The 24,679-nt window shown below is 43.3% G+C and overlaps 1 protein-coding gene across 1 annotated transcript in view; it reads left to right on the top strand.

Moving 5' to 3' along the window:
* LOC142074881 (nuclear cap-binding protein subunit 1-like) overlaps positions 1-24,679 on the top strand; it is a 62,312-nt gene that overhangs the window by 4,763 nt on the left and 32,870 nt on the right. The window contains exons 5-14 of the mRNA XM_075135816.1: positions 1,068-1,175; positions 2,083-2,204; positions 2,702-2,771; positions 4,734-4,949; positions 8,301-8,398; positions 11,131-11,194; positions 16,587-16,697; positions 17,987-18,051; positions 18,810-18,872; positions 24,253-24,327. Coding sequence (XP_074991917.1) covers positions 1,068-1,175; positions 2,083-2,204; positions 2,702-2,771; positions 4,734-4,949; positions 8,301-8,398; positions 11,131-11,194; positions 16,587-16,697; positions 17,987-18,051; positions 18,810-18,872; positions 24,253-24,327 — 992 coding nt within the window. The remainder of the gene's footprint in view (positions 1-1,067; positions 1,176-2,082; positions 2,205-2,701; positions 2,772-4,733; positions 4,950-8,300; positions 8,399-11,130; positions 11,195-16,586; positions 16,698-17,986; positions 18,052-18,809; positions 18,873-24,252; positions 24,328-24,679) is intronic.

Genomic DNA, 24,679 nt, shown 5'->3' on the forward strand with positions numbered 1-24,679 from the left:
TGCTCATCCTGCTTGTGAGTAATGAAGACCAAGTGGGTAATTTTCAGTGCTGGCTCCTTTTGAAACCACTTCCATTTGATTAGCAGCATACCATTAGTTTGGTGCCTTGTTAAAACCTGACAATAGCTGTGGTTTTAAGGGTCTGTCTGTATGAAACTAGTTCAAGTTATGGATAAGTGACTGTAGAAATGTATTTTGTATGAAAGTCGTGCATGAGCAGCATACTGATTTAACACTGATGTGTATTGTTATTCTTCTGGATACATGCAAAAAGTGAATTTCCATCTTCAGTCTTGCATACTCTGTGTGTGTCTCTCACCCCCAACAGCTCCCCTGCCCCACCCCTTGCCCACTCCCCATGTCTCTATCTCTCTGACTCTTGCCCCTGCCCCATGTCACACGCTCTCGCTCGCGGGACCCTGCCCTGTGTCTCATGCATGCTCTTTCCAGCCCCTGCCCTGTGTCTCGCTTGCTGGCTATTTCTTTCTCTGGCTTGTGCCCTGTGTCTCACTCTCTCGCTTGTTCTTCAGCTACTACCCTGTAATATGCTCTGGCTCATGCCTTGTGTCTCACTCATTCTTAGACTTGCGTCCTCTGGCTCGCTCTCTTGCTCCTGCTTTCTCCAGTTCCCTCCCTGTGATGTGCTCTAACTATCATGCACTGGATTGCATTCTTTGTGTCTCACTCGTTCTTTCTTCAGCTGTCAACCGTTGGTGCCCTCTGGTTCATTCTTTCTCGAGCTCCCACCCTGTCATGCACTCTAGCTCATGCGTTTTGGCTTGCGCGTTCTTGCTGCTGCTTCTCATGCTCCCACCCTGTGACACATTCTGGCTTGTGTCCTGTGTCTCCCTCTCACTTCTTTCTCCAGCTGTCACGGTGTGTCCCATCCATTTCCCCCCCTGCTCTGTTGTGCCCTCTTCCCCCCTTCCCCCTCCCCCTGTGTGTCCATCCCTTTCCCCCCCACCTCCTTTGAAGTTGAATTAATGCTTATTTCTTTTTGTGTAGTTGAATGCAAGAGTATTCATTTAAAAATTAATAAAATAACATTTTTTGTTCTTGTTCAATAGGTTCGTTTTCTATCTGATCTTGTGAATTGTCACGTAATAGCTGCACCTTCAATGGTAGCCATGTTTGAGAACTTTGTGAGTGTGACACAGGAGGAAGATATACCGCAAGTAAGCATAGTAACTGCCATCTCAAGTGTTGTGCTGTTTTTACACAATTTCACATCATGGATAAAACATTCACTTAGCATGAATAGAAGGATCCTGTGAGTTAGACAATACATGCATACAGTGAAATAGTTAATTCTTCTATAGTGAGGTAACTCAAGTAAATTTCTTTTCCTTTGCTTCTGGCAAGTATATAATACTCAGTGAGTTTTGCCAAGTTTATTGAACAGTTGTAATATATAGTTAGTTTGCAGAAAGATTCTAAAAGTAATATTTGTTCTCTTATGTGTGCATGTCGTGTTCCAAATAAATTATAACATCTTTCAGGTAAGAATATGTTTTTTCCTTGGCTGCCAATCCAGCTAACACACTGTGGACTATGGGAATTGGGTTTAGCTCTTTCTTTGCTGATGAGTGTATTGCAATAGCCTAAAGAATTCATAGATCACATTAAGGTCACTGTAACAGTGGTGCACCTTATGGGTTGCATATGCCTATTTTATGGAAGGGTCAATTATTAAATCATTCTGCTGATAGCTTAGTTCAAGTTCAATTTCACTTTTTTTCTTTGTTAAGAGTTTTAAAAGAAATTCTTCAGGAAACTTGGCATTGGTAACTTTGAATGATTTAAGTAAAGAGGCTCTGTAGAAGGGTTTTTGTGTGGGTCTCCAAATATACTGTATGTCTAAATGTCTGCCTCTTGAATTATGCGTTCCTGTTTTCAGTCAGCCTCTTGACATGTCTTCAGGAACTTGAACTGACACACAGTTGTAATCCCAAGTATTGATTGCTGATTTAACTGGAGTTGCTCTCTACATCCCCTTAAATACTCCTGGGTTTGCTACTTTTTGCATTGAGACAAATTCAGTAAGTTTGTCAAAGAAATCCCTTTTTAATTTATTTCCTGTAGGTACGATGTGATTGGTATGTGTTTGCATTTCTGTCATCTTTGCCTTGGGTTGGAAAGGAGTTGTATGAGAAGAAAGATGCTGAAATAGATCGCCTCTTGTCCCACACAGAAAGCTATCTGAAGTAAGCTATAACCAGTAAAAATACACTCTTTCTGGTACCTATTCAAGTATGGATCAATAGCTTTCATTATTGTTAATTTAGAAATACTCTAAATTCTTAGACCCAAACAACTGTGAGGAAAAGACCCTGAAAAATAAAATAGATGGAGAGGTTTATGAATCTAAACAACTTAAGTATCACTCTCAACTTCTGTGTGTGTTGAAGGTAATATTTTCTTGATGCATATATTTCTGCATTGTTATGACTAGGCTGCTGGTCACCTGTATCTGTGTGTGTGTCTGTCTGTTTGTGTGTGTGTCTTTTTTGCTAAGTGATTTAAGTTAACGCTGCCATTGAGACTAGGTGTTAGTGATAATTTAAATGTTCACAAACCTGTTTTTATACTACTGCAGACCTCATCGGCTCAATAGACCAAATAGCAGTACACTCACAATAAGAAAATATTGCTTTCTTAGATCAGCTTTTTAAGTGTTAGGTTTTCTTTCCTGTATAAACAGGCGTCGCCAGAAGATTCATGTACCCATGTTACAAGTTTGGACTGCTGATAAACCACATCCACAAGAAGAGGCAAGTAGGCTTTATTTATTTTGTACTGTTTAAAAGATGCTTTAAAAGAATTATTTGGCTGAAGTGTTCTTCAGAAATTTAAAATTAAAGAAGCTTTAAGACAAAATTTAATTCTTTTGAATTGCCCTCCCATGTGTCTTTATTCCAAATGGATTCTAGGTAAGAAGTTCTCTTCTAAGTCTTGGGCTAAAACTTAGAGCTGCATTGGGTGAGTGGGAGAGCATTTTGTTGTTTGGTGACTGTCCTGCTTCCGGCTGGGATAGAGTTAACTTTCTTCACAGTAGCTGGGGGTGGGGGGTGCTGTGTTTTGGGTTTGGTATGAGAGGAGCATTGATGGCCCATTGATGGTTTGGTTGTTGCTGGGTGGTGCTTGCACCAGGGACTTTTTGGCCTCCCATGCTCTGCCAGGTGTACGGGAAGCTGTGGTGGGGAGCATAGCTGGGGTGGTTGACCCAGCTGGCCAATGGGGTATTCTATACCATGTGACATCATGCTCAGTATAAAAACCAGGGGTGGGTGGGGGGCTCGCCCCCCGTTCATGACACGCGGTCAGCGGTCGGTGAGCAGTTGCGTTGTGTATCGCCTGCTTTGTATATTCTGTTAGTGTTGTTGTTCTCATTGTTACTATTACTGTTCTACTTCGTTTTATTTCCATTATTAAGCTGTTTTTATCCCAACCCGTGAGTTTTCCTACTTGTGCCCTCCCGATTCTCTCCCCCATCCTACCGGAGGGAGGGGGGTGAGCGAGCAGCTGCGTGGGGTTTAGTTGCTGGCTAAGGTTAAACCACGACAGTGATAGTCCCCTTTAGGAAATGCTGCTAAACGAGGAATGGTCACTGAACATAATATTCTTGGGAAATGGGGTTACAAGGCTCTGTACTGAAAGTACTTTTTGGAGAAGGAAGATGTAATTTACCTATTAAAATGTTTCTCTTCTGCAGAAAGAAAACATTTAGATTGTTCTTCCTGCAGTGACTTTGCTTTTTACAGCTCTAGAAAGTGCTAAACAGATACACGCAAATGTTATGCAGCACTAATTACACCCTCTTTTGTAATTAAACCGAAAGTATTAGAGGGGAGAGGTGGCTGATATGGGGTGGCTTTTCTTTTTATTGAACTTTTACTTTTTCCTCCACTGGACTCACTCCAGTATATATCAATGTCTGCCTTGTACTGAGGAGCCCAATACTGGACGCAGCACTTCAGATGCGGCCTTACAAGTACTGAATAGAGGGGAAGGATCACTTCCCTCAACCTGCTGGCTACTCTCTTGCCGATAAAGCCCAGAATGTGATTGGCTTTCTTTGCTGCAAGGGCACACTGCTGGCTCACGTTTAACTTGTTCACCAGGGCCCCCAGGTCCTTTTCTGCAAAGCTGCTTTCTGGCTAGTCAGCCCCCAGCATATACTGGTACCTGGGGTTGTTCCTCCCCAGGTGTAGGGTTTGGCATTTGTCTTTGTTGAACTGCATGAGGTTCCTGTCAGCACATTTCTCCAGCCTGTCCAGGTCCCTCTGAACATCAGCCCTGCTCTCCTTGTATTAACTGCTCCCCCCCAATTTGGTATCTCTTAGACTGTATTTAAATCTTTAATTGTAATATTGAAATAATGTGGGTCTTTTTGTAGGTGGAATGAATGTTGACTGAATTAATATTGATGCAGTGAATTTGTGTGTCACACTTGGACTCCTGGACTGCACTCTGGTGTTTATTTTATTAGTAAAATGGCAGATGCCTTTAATGTGTGAAATTAGGAGCAAGATTGCTGTTCAGAGTTGTTAAGTTGTCTCTTCGTTTACTGAATCACTAGATGGCTTCTAATAAGCAATTTAAGTAGCTGCTTGGTTTTTTTTCTGAATGCAATAAGGAATTTACCGAAATGTTTGATAGTCCATACATCACAGGGAGCTATAAGTTAATTTATAAAATTCAGCATATCTGATATTTCGTGTCTTTTCCTTCAGTACTTGGACTGCCTTTGGGCCCAGATTCAGAAGTTGAAAAAAGACCGTTGGCAAGAAAGACACATTCTGAGGCCTTACCTTGCCTTTGACAGTATTCTTTGTGAAGCATTGCAGCATAACCTGCCTCCATTCACTCCTCCGCCTCACACTGAAGATTCAGTGTACCCAATGCCAAGGGTTATTTTTCGGATGTTTGACTACACAGATGACCCAGAGGTATGTATTTGCTGGGGTGGAACTGAATGTGCAATGGGGGGTTGCAAGGCAGTGCTGGTCAAGATGCAGTATCACCTCTCTCAGAATGGTTATCAGTGTGAAAGTCAGCAGTAATTACATTTTGATACTGCTGGGGAGATTAACTAGATGACAGAGTTAATGCTGACAGGTAGATTATTGAAGTTTAAAATTTAATAAGTGATTTTCAGATGTTTTCATTAAGGATATGTCTTGAATGGATTCTCTGATGTCTAATAATATAACTGTGTTCGGGTAGCAGCCTCTCCTTCTGTGAGGATGGTGGTTTGGGTTTCCTCAGCCTAGCTGCTTATAGGAACTTTATACATTGAAGACTATCCTCTACCCATCTGTTCAAATTGGTTGATATAGATCATGGAACATAGTAGTTGACCTGGTTTAGATCAAAAGTTCATCTAGCCCAGTTTCTGTCTCCAGCAGTGGCCAAGAGCAGATGTTTTGACAAGAGAATTTAGGCATAGGGGAAGAAAAGAAAATGCTTTCCCCAAGCACTTTTCCACCTGTTAGCTTCATTTGATGGCCCCCAATTCTTGCATTGGAAGAGACAACAAACATTTGTTCTCTCCAACCTCTCTAGGCAATTCATCATTTATAAAATCTCTAGCATATCCTGGCTCAACTGTGTCTTTTTTAGGTTGAATGATAGTAGCCTGTCTAATTGTTCCTTATACAGAAGCTGTCACTAGGTCACCACCATCACCTTTTTCTGAAACTTTTCCAGTTCTGCTATACTGCTATATCCTGTTGGGGGAGGGGAGAGTGGCGAGTATGACTAGAACTGCATACGGAATGGAAGATGTGGATGCACCATGAACCTTATACAGTGGCATAATGTTCAGTGTTGTTCCCTATTCCTTTGCTGATAAGTCCAGTCTGTTACTGAATACTGAGATAAGGTTTGTATAGAACTATGTCACAACCAAGTTTGCATTCCTGAACAATAGAGGGCAGTTCAGTGCTCACCACTTTATATGTGAAGCTGGTCTATTTTTCCCATCTGTAGGCAAAAGTCAACCAGTCATTTTATGGTTATCTTCTGTTTTAACACCCAGACACCAAGTTTCTCAAGGTTCTTTTTTTTTTTATCTGCAATTTTTCATGGATGGCCCTTGTTGTTACCAAGTTATTTAAAAGTAGCATCTGCAAGCTTTTTCATATCCAATGCCTGCTCCCTTTCCAGATAATTTATGGATCTGCTGAACAGCACAGGTCCCTGGATAGATTCCTGTGGGATTCTGCTGGTGACCCTCCTCTGCTGTGAGAACTGATCACTTACTTATCTTTTAACCAGTTATTTATCTGTGTAAGGACTTCCCCTCTTATACTGTGGTTGCTTAGTTTACATGAAAGCCTTTTGAAGATCCAGCTAGGCTGTCAGCCAAGTTTCTCATATCTACACACGATTGTTGACTTTGTCAGAGAGCTCCAATAAGTTTGAGAGGCCTGACTTTACAAAAGCTGTGCTGCCTCTTCCCCAAACAGCATTTATGCTTATGCCTCCTAACGCTATTATTTTTTTAATAGTTTTCAATAATTTGCCCAATATGGAAGTCAGCCTTGCTGGTTTGCAATTTCCTGGAAGACCTTTACAATTGATATCATCTTAGTTGATTAGATACCAGGTTGATTTTGAATGAGAGGATATGCACCACAATTAATAGGTCAGCTATTTCATTCTCAAGTTCCTTGAACTCTTCGGTGGATAATCACTTGTTGGCACATCTTCATCTAGACACAACTTCAACTTTCAGGATTCCTTTTGCTAACCTCTCTTGTACTACTGTTTAGCACGTCTGATTTCCTTTTTGCCTTTTGCAAGTCTCTCTCGGTAAATAGTATGCATTTGCTGCACGGTAACTTTAAATAGTCTCTGTGCCACCCTCAAAAATTGAACATTTTAGCTGCCCCTTTTAGCTTCTATTCATAACACCCTTTTTGAAGCTAATGAAAAAATGCAGTAGTGTATTTTTTACTCAGTGTGTTATAGCCTGTGTTGCTGTCACAGTCGGTCATGTAGTCAAATACTACGTCTTTTCCCTGTTTAGGCCTGGAATTTCAATCCATCAGGGTTCTGTTACTTATTTACATATTTAGCTTGTTGATCTGATTTGCGTCTGTGCTCCCTTTAACATGCAACGCCACTCTTCTACCAGTATGGCCTATACTCGCTCCTGCATGCTTTATACCTTGATGGTTCTTTGGTTTTACAGTGAGATTGCCCTTGCCTAATAAAAATTTCCACCTTTCTGTGAACAGAGCTGTTATCGTAGCCACAATGGGAAGAGCAAATAGGTACAGTAATCTCAGTGCCATTTAGTTGTATTTTCTGGAACATTGATACATAACTGTGAGCACATTACAAAGAATTAACAATGTGCTTACAAAATCATTTTATCCTACTCTTTAGGATGTTTCTGAGACTATTTTTTTGGGTTTTTGGAAGATAGTTCTCAGAGCCAACGAAATAGTTATCTTTTGCAAGTGTTGCACTTGCTGTAAACGTAGGTTTGTGATGCTTTGGGTCTAGTTTTGCAAGGCTGTAAAGGATAATAGGGTACTGGTATGCAGTCGAGTTCTTGCAGCTTGAGTTCTTGCATCAGCTGATGCATAGTAACAGACAGTGATTATACAACTAAGCCACACTGTGGACTAATTATGAAGTAAAGCATGTTTGTTAAGCTAGCTATTAAACTATGCTTTTATAACCAGCATAAAGACAGAACATTGAGATGATTAAAGCTGCAATGTTTTCACTTTGCAACTAGAGCAGGCTGCATTGTCAGTTCCCAGATCACTCTGATCTTCTGTGCTGTAACTGGAAAAGATGAAGTGTGTATTAATACACTCCTGATGTATAATAATTTTGTGTAACTTGAAGAAACAAAAGGTGCAAAACGTCAATTGTTTAGCATGGACCCAGCTGCCTAAATATAGAAGTACTTAAAATCTTGTATGTGAAATTAACAAACTATAAGTGTCATCAAAACTGTGTCATTGTAAATATGGGTGCAGTTGAAATCATAGCTGGCTATTTGTTTATAAGATTTTTACATGATTCATGTACAAATCTGGTACAAAAATCCAAAATCTTTTCTTATGATAGTGTATTTGGTAACTTTGTACTGAAGTTTGAAGCCTGTCTTTTAGCTGTTGACTCTAAAACTTGCTGATGTTAAATCTCCATGAGTGCCTAATTCAATCTGTCAAGTATTATTTTTATTTATATATATGTGTGTGTGTGCGCATATTAAAAAATTGTGTTTCTCTACAGTGATCTTTTATCAATCTTGATTTTTGATTCCATTTTAATAGGGCCCTGTCATGCCTGGCAGTCATTCTGTTGAAAGATTTGTAATAGAAGAAAACCTCCACTGCATCATCAAATCCCACTGGAAAGAGAGAAAGACTTGGTAAGATGCTGCTTATTGTTATGGGTTCCCAGCACTGTTTATATACAATCATGGCTTCCCCTAACATCAGGGACCTTCAAAGCCAAACAATATTTAAGTAAAAGTTTGAAATTCAGCATTTCCTGAAGTGTTCAGTGAACTATGGTTGACGCTGTTATCTGGAATAATGTGAGGCTGGAGTATCCTGATCATGGATTGTTCATGTAATTCAGTAGGGCTGAGGCACCCTGATGATTGCATCCTGGATTATCCAGGATTTCTCTACAGAGGATGGCACAGACCCACTCTTTGCAGTGCTGCAGAGACTCTCAGTGTGTTTGTACCATGCTTTCCAGCACAAGCACGACGAGTGTTGAACTGGCTCTGTCTGGAAGTTTCCTGTTGCTCCTGCTGCTTCTTCATCCCATTCTTTTTTCCTCTTTTTGTAATTATATGGAAGAGATAATTGAGCTAGGTCTGCATGGGAGCCAGTACAGTGTCAACAAAGTTTATTATTTAAAGTTCTATGCAGCTGTAGGAAATGATGTTGCAACAATGTAGCAAATCTCAATGAGAGACCTTATGGGGAGGGAGATGGTTTAATTTTAAAATAAAACTGAAGTAAAGCTCATTCACACTCGCCCTCTCAGACATCAAAACATGAGTGAGTCCCAAGTGATCTGTCCAGCATTCGGGCACCAAGATGGTTGTATCTGGGTAATCTGTTCAAGATTCCTTGAATTGACAAGGACAAGGGATTCCCACCAGCTACTGAGTCCTCCTCATGTCTCCTGGGTTGTTCTTCATTTGGCAACTGTGTGCTGGTTTGAGGGTGACCCCAGCACAGGCAGGGCAGTGGCCTCACTGACAGGGTGCAGTCCCTCAGGACCCAATCAAGAGCAGAGCAGGTCCATGATGATAACCAGGGTCAAGCACAGTCCAGTGATTGCCAGGCAAGTCTGTAGTGATGAGGCAGGGCTGAGGTCGAGTCAGTGGGTCAGAATTGGGGAGGTAAAAGCTCAGGTGTAGGCATAGCCGCAACACAAATGCAGTGTAGCTCATGCAGGGCCAGGTGCAAGAACCTCAGCTTAAAAGCAGCTCCCAAGGAAAAAGGGTTGGGGGGAGCCTCTGCTGAGCATTCTTCTAAGTCATTATTTTAAGGCCACGTAATGGGTCTGGCTGGGATGGAGTTCATTTTCTTCATAGCAGTCCGTATGGTGCTGTGCTTTGGATTTGTGACCAAAACAGTGTTGATAAAACACTGATATTTTAGCTATTGCTGAGCAGTGCTTGCACAGCATCAAGGCCTTCTCTGTTGCTCACTGCCCCCTCAGCAAGTAGACTGGGGGTAGGCAGGAGGCTGGGAGGGGACACAGCCAGGACAGCTGACCCCAACTGACCAAAGGGATAGCCTGTACCATATGACATTGTGCTCAGCAATAAAAGTTTGGGAAAAGGAGGAGGAAGGGGGAGACATTCATGGTTATGGTGTTTGTTTTCCCAAGCAGCCATTACATATGCTAAGGCCCCGCTTTCCAGGAAGCGGCTGGACATCCTCCTGCCAATGGGAAGTAGTGAATGAAATCCTTATTTTGCTTTGCTTGCATGTGAAGCTTTTGCTCTCCCTATTAAACTGTCATTATCTTGATCCATGAGTCTTTTCATCTTCCTTTGGTTTTCTCCCCATCTCATGGGAGAGGGGAGTGAGTGAGCAGCTGGGGGTGGGGCATGTGTGTGGTGTTGGCTGTTAGCCAAGGCTAACCCACCACAGTCCAGCAGCAAAGCCTTGGGGGGGGGATGTGCTCAGGGCCTACCTTCCCTCTCTTCTTTCTGGTGCTTTCACACCCAGACATTCCTATTCATTTTCCATTGAGGCAAGTCTTAACACTTCTCTTGCAATTCTTTTTGCTGCCAGGCAACAGTCCAGTTAGATTTCTTCATTTCTGCTGAAATAATATCTAATATGGGTAATTGGTAACCCAGATAATTTACCACAGATATTTATCTCTCTTGTGCTCCCAAGTAAGAGCCAGCAAACTTGGTATACTGTGCAAAAATTAGGCAGGAATAGTGTTTTTGGTGTGGATATGTGTTGTAGGTTTTTGGTTACAGCTTTTTGACTTGGCAGAGACTAGAAATCCAGCGCTGTTGAAGTTAATGGAGGGGACTTCTTTATTTCCCCAAAGAAAGTAAGACTAGAGGGAGGTTATAAGAAGTGCTAGAGAGCTAAAATTTGAAAAATAGCTTTTTTTTTTTTGCTTTTTATAAATAATGGGTGATGCTGTATCTTTTAATCAATTCATTTGTAACACTAATATGTCTTCTGTAGCCCATTAGTTTGATGGGTTGAGAATGACTGGAAAGCAAATCTATTGTTTGGATTTTTTTTTATTTTTCCTGATATACCAATATAGTTTGTCCTTTAGTGGACAGATGACAGCATCACAGGTCACCGTGAGGGTTTATGTAAAACTGCATTTTGTTTAGCAGTCTGTGTTCAAACATTGCTTGGGTATGGAGATGAAATGTGTCTTTCCAAACCATGGTTCAGGTACTGCTGTTAAGAGCTTGTGCCAGGTTTTTTTGTATGTGTTCTGTGGATAAACAGACAATTTCAGTCTTTGAGGTCTGCTTATTTTACCTGCTTCATAAGGATAAACTCTTGTAAAGAATTAAGTAATTCATGTCTGTTTAGTATCTACATCATTTTTGCTGTGTTTCAGTTTAAACTAAATGCATCTGTTAATTTGCAGTGCTGCACAGTTGTTGAGCTATCCAGGAAATAATAAGATCCCTTTGAACTACCACATAGTAGAGGTACGTGTTTTACAGATAACCTCTTTAATTCCAAAGTAACAAACCTCAATTAACTACGTGATGGATCTGTTAAATTACAGTATGATTTAGGAGTTTGCAGTCTTATCCTGTTGACTTAAAGTGCAACGGCTTTCAATGGGTTAGATAATAATAATACATTCAACTATTATTATTATTACTATTGTTATTAATTTATTTATGTGATGTTTAGGAGCCTTGTTCAGGAATCAGGATCTTACGGTGCAACAGCATTCCAAGTCGTGGTATTTCTCAAACTGTTCTTGAATGTTTCTCTGTGTTAATCACTCTGATGTGCTAGACTGTCTTGGAGATGACTGCACTTAAGTAACTTTTATTTGCAAGATCTTTTAAGTTAGTCTTCTTTTAGTGATCTTTTAAGTCACTTGGATGAATTGTATACCAATGTCCCTGAAAGGCATTTGTTGTGAAATAGTGCTATGTTTTCTCCTTCAAGTTGGAGGATTTTAAATAACCATAAATATATATTGGAATAGGAATGTAGTTTTCCTCTTGCTGCCCCCTTTCAGTGGACTGCTAACAAGATGCAGAGCTGTATAAAACTTGCTTCAAAAACTCCTGTCTAAAGTTAAAAGATAAAAAATGATTGCAGTAATAACAGCAAATTGTCATGTGAAAAACTTAAAAAGAGGTAACTAGAAACGAAATTCAGAGCTAACTGCAAGAATCATAGAATCATTAAGGTTGGAAAAGACCTCTAAGATCATCGTGTCCAACCGTCAACCCAACACCACCATACCCACTACACCATGTCCCTAAGCGCCTCATCTACACGTCTTTTAAATACCTCCAGGGATGGTGACTCAACCACTTCCCTGGGCAGCCTGTTCCAAGGCCTGACCACTCTTTCAGTAAAGAAATTTCTCCTAATGTCCAATCTAAACCTCCCTTGGTGCAACTTGAGGCCATTTCCTCTCGTCCTATCGCTAGTTACTTGGGAGAAGAGACCGACACCCACCTTGCTACAACCTCCTTTCAGGTAGTTGTAGAGCGCGATGAGGTCTCCCCTCAGCCTCCTCTTCTCCAGACTCAACAGTCCCAGTTCCCTCAGCCGCTCCTCATAAGACTTGTGCTCCAGGCCCTTCACCAGCTTCATTGCCCTCCTCTGGACACGCTCCAGCACCTCAATGTCCTTCTTGGAGTGAGGGGCCCAAAACTGAACACAGTATTCGAGGTGCGGCCTCACCAGTGCCGAGTACAGGGGCACGATCACCTCCCTGCCCCTGCTGGCCACACTAGTTCTGACACAGGCCAGGATGCCGTTGGCCTTCTTGGCCACCTGGGCACACTGCCGGCTCATGTTCAGCCGGCTGTCAACCAGCACCCCCAGGTCCTTTTCCTCTGGGCAGCTTTCCAGCCACTCTTCCCCAAGCCTGTAGCGTTGCCTGGGGTTGTTGTGGCCGAAGTGCCATGTCCGGGACAACCAGGGGATCAGGCCCAGCCAGCACGGGTTCATGGAAGGCAGGTCCTGTTTGACCAACCTGATCTCCTTCTATGACCAGGTGACCCGCCTAGTGGATGAGGGAAAGGCAGTGGATGTGGTCTACCTGGACTTCAGTAAAGCCTTTGACACTGTCTCCCACAGCATTCTCCTAGAGAAGCTGGCGGCTCATGGCCTAGACAGGTACACTCTTCGCTGGGTAAAAAACTGGCTGGACGGCCAGGCCCAGAGAGTTGTGGTCAACGGAGTTAAATCCAGTTGGCGGCCGGTCACGAGCGGTGTTCCCCAGGGCTCAGTACTGGGGCCGGTCCTGTTCAATATCTTTATCAATGATCTGGACGAGGGGATCGAGTGCTCCCTCAGTAAGTTTGCAGACGACACCAAGTTGGGCGGGAGTGTTGATCTGCTCGAGGGTAGGAAGGCTCTGCAGAGGGACCTGGACAGGCTGGATCGATGGGCCGAGGCCAACTGTATGAGGTTCAACAAGGCCAAGTGCCAGGTCCTGCACTTGGGTCACAACAACCCCAGGCAACGCTACAGGCTTGGGGAAGAGTGGCTGGAAAGCTGCCTGGCGGAAAAGGACCTGGGGGTGCTGATTGACAGCCGGCTGAACATGAGCCGGCAGTGTGCCCAGGTGGCCAAGAAGGCCAACGGCATCCTGGCCTGTATCAGGAATAGTGTGGCCAGCAGGAGCAGGGAGGTGATCATGCCCCTGTACTCGGCACTGGTGAGGCCGCACCTCGAATACTGTGTTCCGTTTTGGGCCCCTCACTACAAGAAGGACATGGAGGTGCTGGAGCATATCCAGAGGAGGGCAACGAAGCTGGTGAAGGGCCTGGAGCATAAGTCTTATGAGGAGTGGCTGAGGGAACTGGGACTGTTGAGTCTGGAGAAGAGGAGGCTGAGGGGAGACCTCATCGCGCTCTACAACTACCTGAAAGGAGGTTGTAGCGAGGTGGGGGTTGGTCTCTTCTGCCAAGTAACTAGCGATAGGACAAGAGGAAATGGCCTCAAGTTGCGCCAAGGGAGGTTTAGATTGGGCATTAGGAGAAATTTCTTTACTGAAAGAGTGGTCAGGCCTTGGAACAGGCTGCCCAGGGAAGTGGTGGAGTCACCATCCCTGGAGGTATTTAAAAGACGTGTAGATGAGGCCCTTAGGGACATGGTGTAGTGGGCATGGTGGTGTTGGGTTGACGGTTGGACACGATGATCTTAGAGGTCTTTTCCAACCTGTATGATTCTATGATTCTTTAGATGCGGCCATCTAGCCAATTCCTTATCCATCTAACAGTCCATCCATCAAACCCATATCTCTCCAATTCAGCAGCAAGAATGTTGTGGGGGACTGTATCAAAGGCCTTACAGAAGTCCAGGTAGAGGGCATCAGTTGCTCTTCCCCCGTCCACTGATGCAGTCACTCCATCGTAGAAGGCCACTAGAGTAGTCAGGTAGAATTTGCCCTTGGTCTGCCTCCAGTCACCTCGCTGTCTTCCATATGCTTCACCATAGCTTCCAGGAGGATCTGCTCCATGATTATACTGGGCACAGAGGTGAGGCTGACTCCCAGGGTCCTCCTTATTACCCTTTTAAAAAATGGGTGTGATATTCCCTTTTCTCCAGTCACCGGGGACTTCGCTTGACTGCCATGACTTTTCAAATATGATGGACAGTGGCTTAGGAACTACGTCTGCCAGTTCCCTCAGGACCCTGGGATGCATCTTGTCAGGTCCCATGGACTTGTGTCTGTTCAGGTTCCTCAGGTGGTCTCGAACCGGATCGTTTCCTACGATGGGAGGGACTTTGTTCCCCCAGTCCCTGCCTTGAGGTTTAGGGGCTTGAGAGATGTGGAAACAGTGAAAATGTTTGCAAAAAAATCATTTAGTACCTCAGCCTTCTCCATGTTGGTTGTCACTAGATCTCCTGTCTTATTTATTGGAGGGGGGGGGGGGGTGGGTGCAAAGCTTCCCAGGATTGCTTCCCAGGATGCGTGTCCCCGCTTCCGCTGCCTATGCATTTCCTTCTTGCGCTTCAGCTCGACCAGAAGGTCCTTGCTCAGCCATGCTGGTCTCCTGCCTTCCTTGCCTGATTTCTTACGCGTGGGAATCGGGAGCTCTTGTGCTCTAAGAAAAACGTCCTTAAAGAGCTGCCAGCTCCCTTCTGCTCCTTTATCCCCGAGGGCAGTTTCCCAGGGGGTCCCATCCACTAGTTCTTTAAACACCCGAAAGTTCGCTCTCCTAAAATTCAGGGTCTTGACTTTACTCTTCGCCTGCGAGTGCGATGCTTCTGGTAGTTGAAGTAAGAACGCTTCGTCAACATCCTCCCCTTGATCGGGCGGCCTAGAGCAGACACCAACCACGAGGTTTCCTTTGTTGGCTTGGCCTCTAATTTTCACCCGTAAGCTCTCAACCTGTTCATCGCTGTCTTTCAAAGACAGCTCTGTGCAATCAATCCATTTTTTTTACACAGATGGCAAGCCCCCTGCCCCTCCTTCCTTGCCTGTCCCTTTACTGAGAAGAAATGGAAAGATGATATACAAACTGTTTGAGCATAACTGCTACTTTCCTTGGTTTCCCTCCCAAGTATTTGAATTTATTTTGGAATACTAACCTTATTTCTTGTCTACAAATGTTTTCAACAGAGCTGCAGTGTTTTAAACTTTAGTGTGAATTCTGCAGCCTTGTATTCTGTTTGCTTATTGCTGTTTCCTTGTAAGGCCTGTCAAGTTGATAATACATTGCCTTCAACTACAATATAATAAACATGTCTAAGAGATTTCCCTTGCTTTGCAGATGGGCATAGAGCAATAGATATAATTTAGCCTAACTGATATTTTCTAAATGCTAAAACAACACCTTTTTTTTATTTGCAAGGCAGAAGTAAATATAAACTGAAAGCACTCTATCCCTTTTCAAATAAACCCACTTGTAGTGGTGACTGAAAGGATTAATCACCTGCGGGACCTCATGTCTTTAAAGCTCATAAGGCCAAGCCCAGAATTCTGCATACTACTCTGTAGTCTGTGTGAAACACTCTGAAGTGTGGCCCCTTTTTCTTAATAGCTCCACATAGATGTATGTGTTGGTATTATTGGTGTCTGTCAAACCAAAGTGTCAAAACAACATAAGAACTTAGAACTGAACTTAACTTAGAACTTAAGCTTTACAGAGTCTGGGTATGTCATCAGTGCCCTGATCTTCCAGGTAGCCAGGTGATTCCCCCCCCAAGTATGATATGCCAGTTTGAAACTTGTATCTGAACATTTGATAATGAACGCTTGATGAATTTCAAAAACATGGTTCTATGTAATGTCTCAAGTAGATCAGTCCTTATCTTTTTTTTTTTTCTTGTTTTGTATCCTGAGGATAGGAGCAGTTTTTTGCCTAACAGACATGCAAATACCCTTATATAACTTTTTAAGTGGGAGTAAAGTAAACACGGTGCTATAAGAAAGGTACAGATGTCACTTTCATGCAACTGTTTTTTTCTTGTTAAATGCTTATCTTTCATTTAATTCTTTCCTAGGTCAGGAGCAGATGAATTCAGCTAGCTTGCTTGCTTCCTTCCTTCCTCAGTTTCTGCTATAATATTGCGTTAGCTCATGCTATAACTCAGTGCACATTTCTACACTGTTCGTTATATTTACTAGACAACAGAATTGTTGCATAATGCTAGTCTTATGCATGGCATTAATCTAAAATGATAGGGGTAATTAAGGAGGCTTATATTAGTATGGTGAAGAGTTTGCACTATCTTTTGAAGCTCCTCTCTTATTCCCAGAACGTGAGTTTGACAGAATAAAATGGGCCTTGTTTTGATATATAATTGCTGAATATGTGCATTGCTGTTCTCAAGTTCAGGACTGTGCAGGCTGAGTCTGACTGTGCTCTGATTCTGTGCTTTCCTCCCATGTAGGTAATATTTGCAGAATTGTTTCAGCTTCCGTCTCCACCACATATTGAGGTTATGTACACAGCACTCCTCATTGAACTGTGCAAACTCCAGCCTGGCTCTTTACCACAAGTTGTATCCTTTTCATGCTGCTAAAGAGCCTTTTTGAAATGGAGTATTTTTTTCTTTTGTTCTGTACAAGATGGAATAGCAATAAATGTCAGCAGTAATAAATTTTCCTTCTTTCCATATTTAGCTGTATGAAAATTTTCCAATAACACTGCTCACGTGAAGGAATAACACAGCTCAACAGTCATAAGTAAAGCCTGCATTCACATCTAAGCCTGTTGTTTAGCTTGCAGACCAGGCAAACTGAGAGACCTTGTTCCAATTCTTCCTCAGATCTTTTTGAGGAGCCCTCTTGTAGCCAAGGGATGGAATAAATATCTTGCATGATTCTGAGCCCATCAGGGCAGCTTGTGGCATGGTTATAGTCACATTAAAACCTGGAAAAGGAAAGGAAATTATTAATTTCTTAAATCTTTTGTTGTAACAGCAGTATGAGTGCTCCTAGTCCATTTCACTGCAGAGTGTAGTAGATAATTTAAATTAACCTGTTTGAGTTTGCACTGAAATGGACTAGGAGTCAATAATAATCTCTCAGGTCAGAGAGTAGCTAATGGTGAGGAAGGAAGTATCAGCTCCTAGCTAATTCTGAGTGTCGTATTGGCCCCTTTTCATTGTAGTTTTAGATTGTGGCTAATGAGCTACAGTCACTGAGAATGGAGGACTAACAGACATACCTACTGGTAATTCTATTCCCAAATTTTTATTCTACTGCTTGAAATCACCCAGTGATTGTAACCGCATAGCCTAAACTCTCACTGAGACTATCCCTAAAATTGTGGGGACCTGCTTGCAGTAAGTATCAATAGGGATACAGCAACAAAGAATCAGGGTTGGCTGGCCATGGTCTTTGGGTCAGGCCAGTGTGGACATACTTCCTTGAGCTGTTAATGATGAGCAAAGATGGTCCGTTGATTAGGCAGCAACAGGAGCATGTGAAGCTAAAACTATGAGATCATAAAAATGTGGTCCATAATGAGGTTGATGTCCATTCATATCATTAGTGTGCAGTTTTTGTTGTCTCATGGTGGGGATTCTGGCTTCCAGTAAAAACAGCTAATGGTCTCACTGTAATTAAGGGAAGGAAAACAGACTTGGATTAGAGAATAGATGTTACTTATTGGAGAAAACTGCATGCTTCATTATTTATTTATTCCTGTGGCCTTTTTAAAATGGGGTAAGTCATGATATAGAGAGGGAGCTGTCAGTAGAGAGTTGATAAAATCATCTCTGAAAAATGGAGAGAGTAACTTATGATTTCAGATGCTTCTCTGTTAACTTTAATAAGAAACTTTCAGCTTGCACAAGCCACAGAAATGCTTTACATGCGCTTGGATACAATGAATACCACATGTATAGACAGGTAAGTATGTATTTTGGGGACAACAGAAAATGTTTCTCATTTTTCTTTTGCATTGGATATTGATGCATTTTTGAAAAGGATCATCTGAAATCCTTGATAAACAGTTTGGTTCTGTACAAAATGTTTTTGGGGCTCTAGACTTGAGCCATCTGAAGAGAAGGTAAGGGACGGACTGACCACTTGCCTCTCTTCCCCCAGAAACTCTTTCCTTCAAGTCACTAGTCTAATTAGCTATACAGTGCAGCTATAAAAACTATGACAACTCTTCCACATTCATACCCCCTTCTGTTATGTACTACTTTCTCCTCCCTATTGGCCCAAGGAAGGAAAGGGTTGGAAGTGGGTTTATGGGAAGGTTGGCTAGCTGGAAAAGAGCAGTGGTGTTTCTGTGGTTTGAGTGGTCTGCATTATGTAGAACTAAAATTACTGTGCAAAAATGTGAAAACCTGTAGACTTGCACTAAGTTTTTTCACTGCTTATTTTAGTAAGTCATTAGTCTTGTATATGCACCAGAACAAGAGAGACTGCACATTCATCCATAAAGGCTGGCTTTTGACTCTCAATTCAGTCTTTTTGTATGAGTCAACATCGATGTCTATTTAATGCATTAATGACTACAGATTGGAGAGTTTGGGCTTATCTTTGAGATTTTCTTATAGATGTATTCTACTTGTCAATTAGGAGGTTTGTGGGGATTTTTTTTTGTTGTTTTTCTTTGCAGTTCTGGTATTTAATAGAGCTTTCTTCTTTTAAAAAAGGTTTATTAACTGGTTTTCCCACCACCTGAGTAACTTTCAGTTCCGTTGGAGCTGGGAAGATTGGTAAGTCAGTCTCTGTCTCCCATCAGAACTTAAATCTTCAAACTTATCCAGCAAATGTCACAACATAGTAGTTCTGTTAACTGCTTTCCACTAACGCTTTTGACCCCTCCCCTCCACCTGTTTACTACCATTCCTTGGTAGACAAGGTTGGTAACCTTTAGTCACTATAAAAACAATCCAATGAGTATCCAAGCAGTACTGTGTTCTGTAAACAATGGAAACCTGATTTGCTTGTAGTTTTTTGTCCTTATCACCTCAGTCAGTTGTTTGTAAGCTTTTCAGAAGGGTTCTCCTACTTATCAGTAATTTGCCTTGACTCTCCTTCCCTTTGGCTCCCTGCATTCATATGTGTAACCTCACTTTCTGAGTGCTATCCTAACATGACACCCCCCACCCTCCCCCTGAATCTTGATCTTTTGGCTTTTAGCAGGAGCTCCCTGCACCCCCTCAGTGCCTAACCATAGCTTTCCCAAAGCCTTGTATTCCAGGTACCATGCCTTCTGCTTACTCCCATCCTGTCCTGCTCCCACATATAAAGAAAGATTACTTGGGGGCTTAGCCCTCCCTACAGTCTAACTTCTGCAGCCTGCTACCATACCTGCATCCCATAGCCAATGTGCCTAGGTGTCCCTGGGAAGAGGGGTACAGCCCTGTATGTGATGCATTACTTCAGATTTACTTATGTCCCCTGTGTTGTGCCAATTGGGAGTTGTGCGTTTGCTGCTTATCAAGTTTGTTCATGTTGACTGTGACCAAGTGGGAGCCTCCAAATAGCTGTTTTTTCATTGCCTGCATTTCCCTTGTTGGGAACACTGATGTGGATCTCTCTCTACCAAGCTGCCAGTTTTCACAAAACTTTTAAGAATATAACTGTCTTTGAGACTTCTCTTTCTCTGAAATGTATTAAATATCAGCTAAGAACCCAAAAATTGTTTGGAGGGAGGAACATAGTGAAATCACACAAGCTTTGTTTCCTCAGGAAAGCAGTCTAACCAACAGAGAAGACACTGCTTTAATTTTTCGGAGAAGCAATTCAAAAAGTTACCTTATGAAGATGGGATTCCTAAGATTGCTAATGGCCAATAAGGAAATAGTGATAGACTGGCTCCTTATCTTCAAATTGTGTACACTGTAAAACATGAAAGTCTAAAACAGTCTGCTGACTAGGGAGTAATCTGCTGGTCACCTGCTGTGGGTGATGCCTGTTTAGCTGGTAAGCAGAAATGCAGCTCCCAGAGTACAGAAAACAGAAGCAGTTAGCAGGGCAGTCAGCACACCAGGGAGCTCCAGACAGCGTGGGGCTGTACAGCAATGGTGGTGATGTGCCACAGGGCTCTGTCCCCAGCACTGGTTGGAAACAACACCCCTGGTAAATTAAAAGCTTTGTTCCAGATGGAGCTTTAGAGGAAGAATGTTGCTGTTGAGGTCTGGGGCTGCAGGAATTGCCTGAAGCAGGAGGTAGTGGTGGTTTTGCTTGTGGGAGGTGTGCTCTGGTCAAAGAGCAGAGTCGCTAGGTAAAAGAGCTGTGTAAGGAGGTGAGCAGGCTGTTGTAGCATTAGGGAAGGCAAACGGATCAACAGGGTCTGCACAGACACCTTGCAAAGACCGGAGCCTGAGCCACATAATGCAAGGAAGAAGGGACAGCAAGAAGCTACACTTTAAACCAGTGGTGGATGGAGATAGCCAAGATGGGGGAGGCTGGAGACTTGTAACTTCTGGAGCAGGAGAAAGGCTCCTTCTCTGCCCTTAGATCTGAACTTATAGGATCAGTACAGTCCTGTAATAGCTAATGCAGGGGAACAGGCTCTGTAAGGGAGGCTTTAGAGCCAGCTGGGCATGAATTGTGCATTAGCACCAGGAAGAAGCAGTGGATGATAATGGTTGGAGATCCCTTTCTGCAAGGGATGGAGGCACCCATCTGCTGACCAGACATGCTGTCATGGAAGGTTTGTTTCTTGCTAAGGGCCCATATCCAGGATGGTTGTGGAGAGACTAAGACTTGTCTGGCCCTTGGACTATTACCTCTTGCTGCTCATCCATGTGGGCACCAATAACACTGCCAGGGGAGACCTGGAATATATCAAGAGTAACTACAGAGCTCTGGGGACAAAGGTGAAGGACATGAGTGGTATTCTCAAATCTACATGAGGAGTGGATGCATTCTGTGAGTTAACAGCTGGCTGCATAGCTGGTGTTGCAGGCAGCACTTTGGCTTTTATGACTGTGGGTCCCTCTGAGGAATGAGGATTGCTAGGGAGAGCCAGGATCCACCTGACAAGGTGAGGCAAGAGCATCTTTGCCAACAGGCTTGCCAACCTGGTGAGAATGGCTTTCAACTAGGTATGTTGGGTGATGGAGTTCATACCATGAAGTGACATGAGGGAATGGAAAATTGTGTGGAAAGTACATGGGGCAGGGTGATGGGAGCAAGAAAGCACTTGGAAGGATAAAGCAGGACAAAAGGGCCCCCTTCAAGTGTCTGTGCACAAATGCACACAGCCTGGGAAACAAACAAAGTGCTAGAGCTCTGTGTGCAGATGAAGAACTGTGATGAGTAGCTGAGCTGTGGTGGGAGAGCTCATATAACTACAGTTCTGTAATGGATGGATTCAGACTCTTCAGAAAAGACAGGCAGGGAAGAAGAAGAAGGGAGTTGCCCTCTATGTGAAGGACCAGATTGAATACATGGACCTCTTCTATGGAATGGGCAACAGGCTGATTGAGAGCTTGTTGGTCAAGATGGGAGGAGAGGCCAGTGAGGGTGACATCATGGTGGGAGTTACAAACTACCTGATCAGGATTAGAAAGCAGTCAGTCATCTTTAAACAACTGGAGGAATTCTCTGGATCACAGACCCTGTTCTTTATGGAGGACTTAAACCTCCCTGACATCTGCTGGAAGGGCAACACAGAGGGATGCAAGTAGTCAAGGAGATTTCTGGAGGGTGTCAGGAATAACTTCTTAACACAGGTACTGGATGGGCCAACCAGGAGTGACACACAGCTGAATCTGCTATTCACTAACAAGAACGAACTGGTTGAGGATGTGATAATCAATGGCAGCCTTGGCTGTAGTGACCATAAAACAGTGGAGCTCAAGATCCTGAGGGGAGTGAGGAAGGAAAGTAGCAGAGTACAGACCCTAGACTTCAGGAGAGCAGATGTGGTCTTATTCAGGGGACTGGTAGGGAGGATCCCATGAGAGACAGCTCTGAAGGGCAAAGGAACTCCAAAGAGCTGCCAGGTCTTTAAGGACACCCTCCTCCAAGTATGTGAATGGTCTATCCTGATACTCAGGAAACCAAGTAGACCAGCTTGGCTAATCAGGGAGATCATAACTGAGGTCCAACGCAAAAGGATGTGCACAGGAGGTGGAAGCGAGGACAGTCTACAAAGGAGGAATTTAGAAACATTGCCTGGGCATGCAGGGATGGTATTAGGAAAGCCAAAGCTCAACTTGAATTGAGATTTGCAAAGGACATAAAGGGCAATGAGAGCTGCTGCTGCTACATTATCAGTAAAATAATAAACAAGGAAAATGCAGGCCTGCAGCTGAATGGGGCAGGTGATTTAGTGACAGCAGAGGTAGCTAAGGTACTCAATGCCTTCTTTGCCTCAGTCTTCACAAACATGGTCTCCCAAGTCTCTGTGCTTAGACATAGCGTTTAAGGAGGAGAAGAATTACCAGTAGTGGAAGAGGATCAAGTCGGGAATCTCTTGAGAAATCTCAACCCATACAAATTCATGGGACCAGATGGGATGCATCTGAGGGTGCTGGGAGAGCTGGCTGATTTCATTGTGTAGCTGCTCTCTATTGTCTTTGAAAGGCTGTGTAGATCAGGAGAGGTCCCTGATAATTGGAGAAAGGTAAATGTTGCAGCCATTTTCAAAAAAGGCCAACAGAACAATCTGTGGAACTATTAAGCCTGTCAGTCTCACTTTGGTCCCTGGGAAAATCATGGAGCGAGTCCTCTTGGAACGCATTTCTGAGCACAAGGGATAAGAAGGTGACTAGGAACAGTCAGTATGGGTTTACCAAGGGTAAATCATGCCTGACCAACCTCATTGCCTTGTATAATGAAAGGACTAAATTTGTGGATGAGGGGAGAGCAGTGAATGTCATCCACCTTGACTTTAAAAAAGCTTTTTATGTGGTCTCCTACAGAATCCTTGTATCCAAATTGGATTGTTATGGTCTAGATGGATGAAAACCTGTATGGTTTGTCAGGCTCAGAGGGTAGTAGTTAATGGTTTGTACTCTACCTGGAGCCTGGTTACAAGTGGAGTACTGCAGGGGTCGATCTTGGGACCTGTCCTGTTTGAGATCTTTATCAATGACCTGGAGGAGACAGAATGCACCCTCATCAAGCTTGCAGACAACATTACATTTGGGGGTGCAGTTAATATGCTTGAGGACAGGGCTGTCATTTAGAGGGACCTGTTCAGGCTGGAGAAATGGCTTGAGAGGAACCTCCCAAAATTCTACAAGGACAAACACAGAGTCCTGTACTTGGAATGAACTAACCCCCTGCAATGGTGCAGGCAGGGGACTGACTGGCTGGGGAGCAGCTCTGCTGAAAAGGACTTGGGGATCCTGCTGGACAATAGGCTAAACACAGGTCAGTAGTGTGCCTTGGCAGTGACAAAGGCCAAACAGTATCCTGGGCAGTGTCAACAGGAGTGCATCCAGTAGATTGAGGGAAGGAAGTGATTATTCCCCTTTACTTGGCACTTGTTAGACCTCATCTAGAGTAGTGTGTCCAGTTTTGGCCACCCCAATACAAGACAGACTTTGAGAAACTGGTGGGAGTTAATCAGAGGGCCACCAAGCGGGTCAGGGGGCCGCAGCACATGCTCTATGAGGAGAGGCTGAGGGAACTGTGCTTGTTCAGCCTGGAGAAGAGAAGGCTTCTAATACCTACGAGGAGGTTACTGAGAAGACAGGGCCAGCCTCCTTACTGAGGTGCATGACAGGAGGATGAGAGACGGTGGCCATAAATTCAAACAGGGGAGGTTTCATCTGGATATAAAGCAAAATATTTCATTGTGAGGATAAGCACTAGAGCGGGGGCCCAGAGAGGTTGTGGCATCTCCATCCTTGGAGGTTTTCAGAACTGATTGGACAAAACCCTGAGTGACCTGGTTTGAATTCATTGTTGACCATGCTTTGAGCAGGAAGTTGGAGTAGGTAGCCTCCTGAGATTCTTTCCAACCTGAATGACTTTCTGAATTGTGATTATCCAGTGAATGTTCCCTACCTGTTGTATCAGACCAAAACAGATTAGAACACAAATACATTTGTTAGAAATTATCGTGTGGGGTTTTTTTGGGTTGGTGGGGTTTTTTTTGTTTTGGTTTTTTTTTTTTTTCTTCTTTGATAGGTCAGACTGTCTTACTCAGGACCTTGAGAAGCCCAAATCCAAATTTGTGAGAGAAGTTTTGGAAAAATGCATGAGGTAAGTAAGACTTCTGAACATCTTGCTTTTGTAGTTATGTTAAATTGAAGTTTGGCCATTGCTTCCAGGTAATGATGCATTCCTTTTAATGTGGCTCTTGTCTTAAGCATACATATTTTCTCAGTTAACTTTTTTAGCTAAAGTCTGTTCTGTTGTCTTGCTCAGTTTTGTTCTAGTGTATCTGTTGTAGGGCACTGCTTTTCCTAGTGAACTGGGGGACAAATAGGTGGAGCAAGTGGAGGTGACATCCCACTTGTTCATGCTTCTAGGTATAAATTAAGAAGGCTTTACTTTTTCTGCTTGGGGATAGGTAAAAAGAGTTGATAATAGAGCAGGCAGGGAAGGAAAAAGA

Source organism: Calonectris borealis, chromosome W (genome assembly GCF_964195595.1).
Source record: "Calonectris borealis chromosome W, bCalBor7.hap1.2, whole genome shotgun sequence".
NCBI lineage: Eukaryota > Metazoa > Chordata > Aves > Procellariiformes > Procellariidae > Calonectris > Calonectris borealis.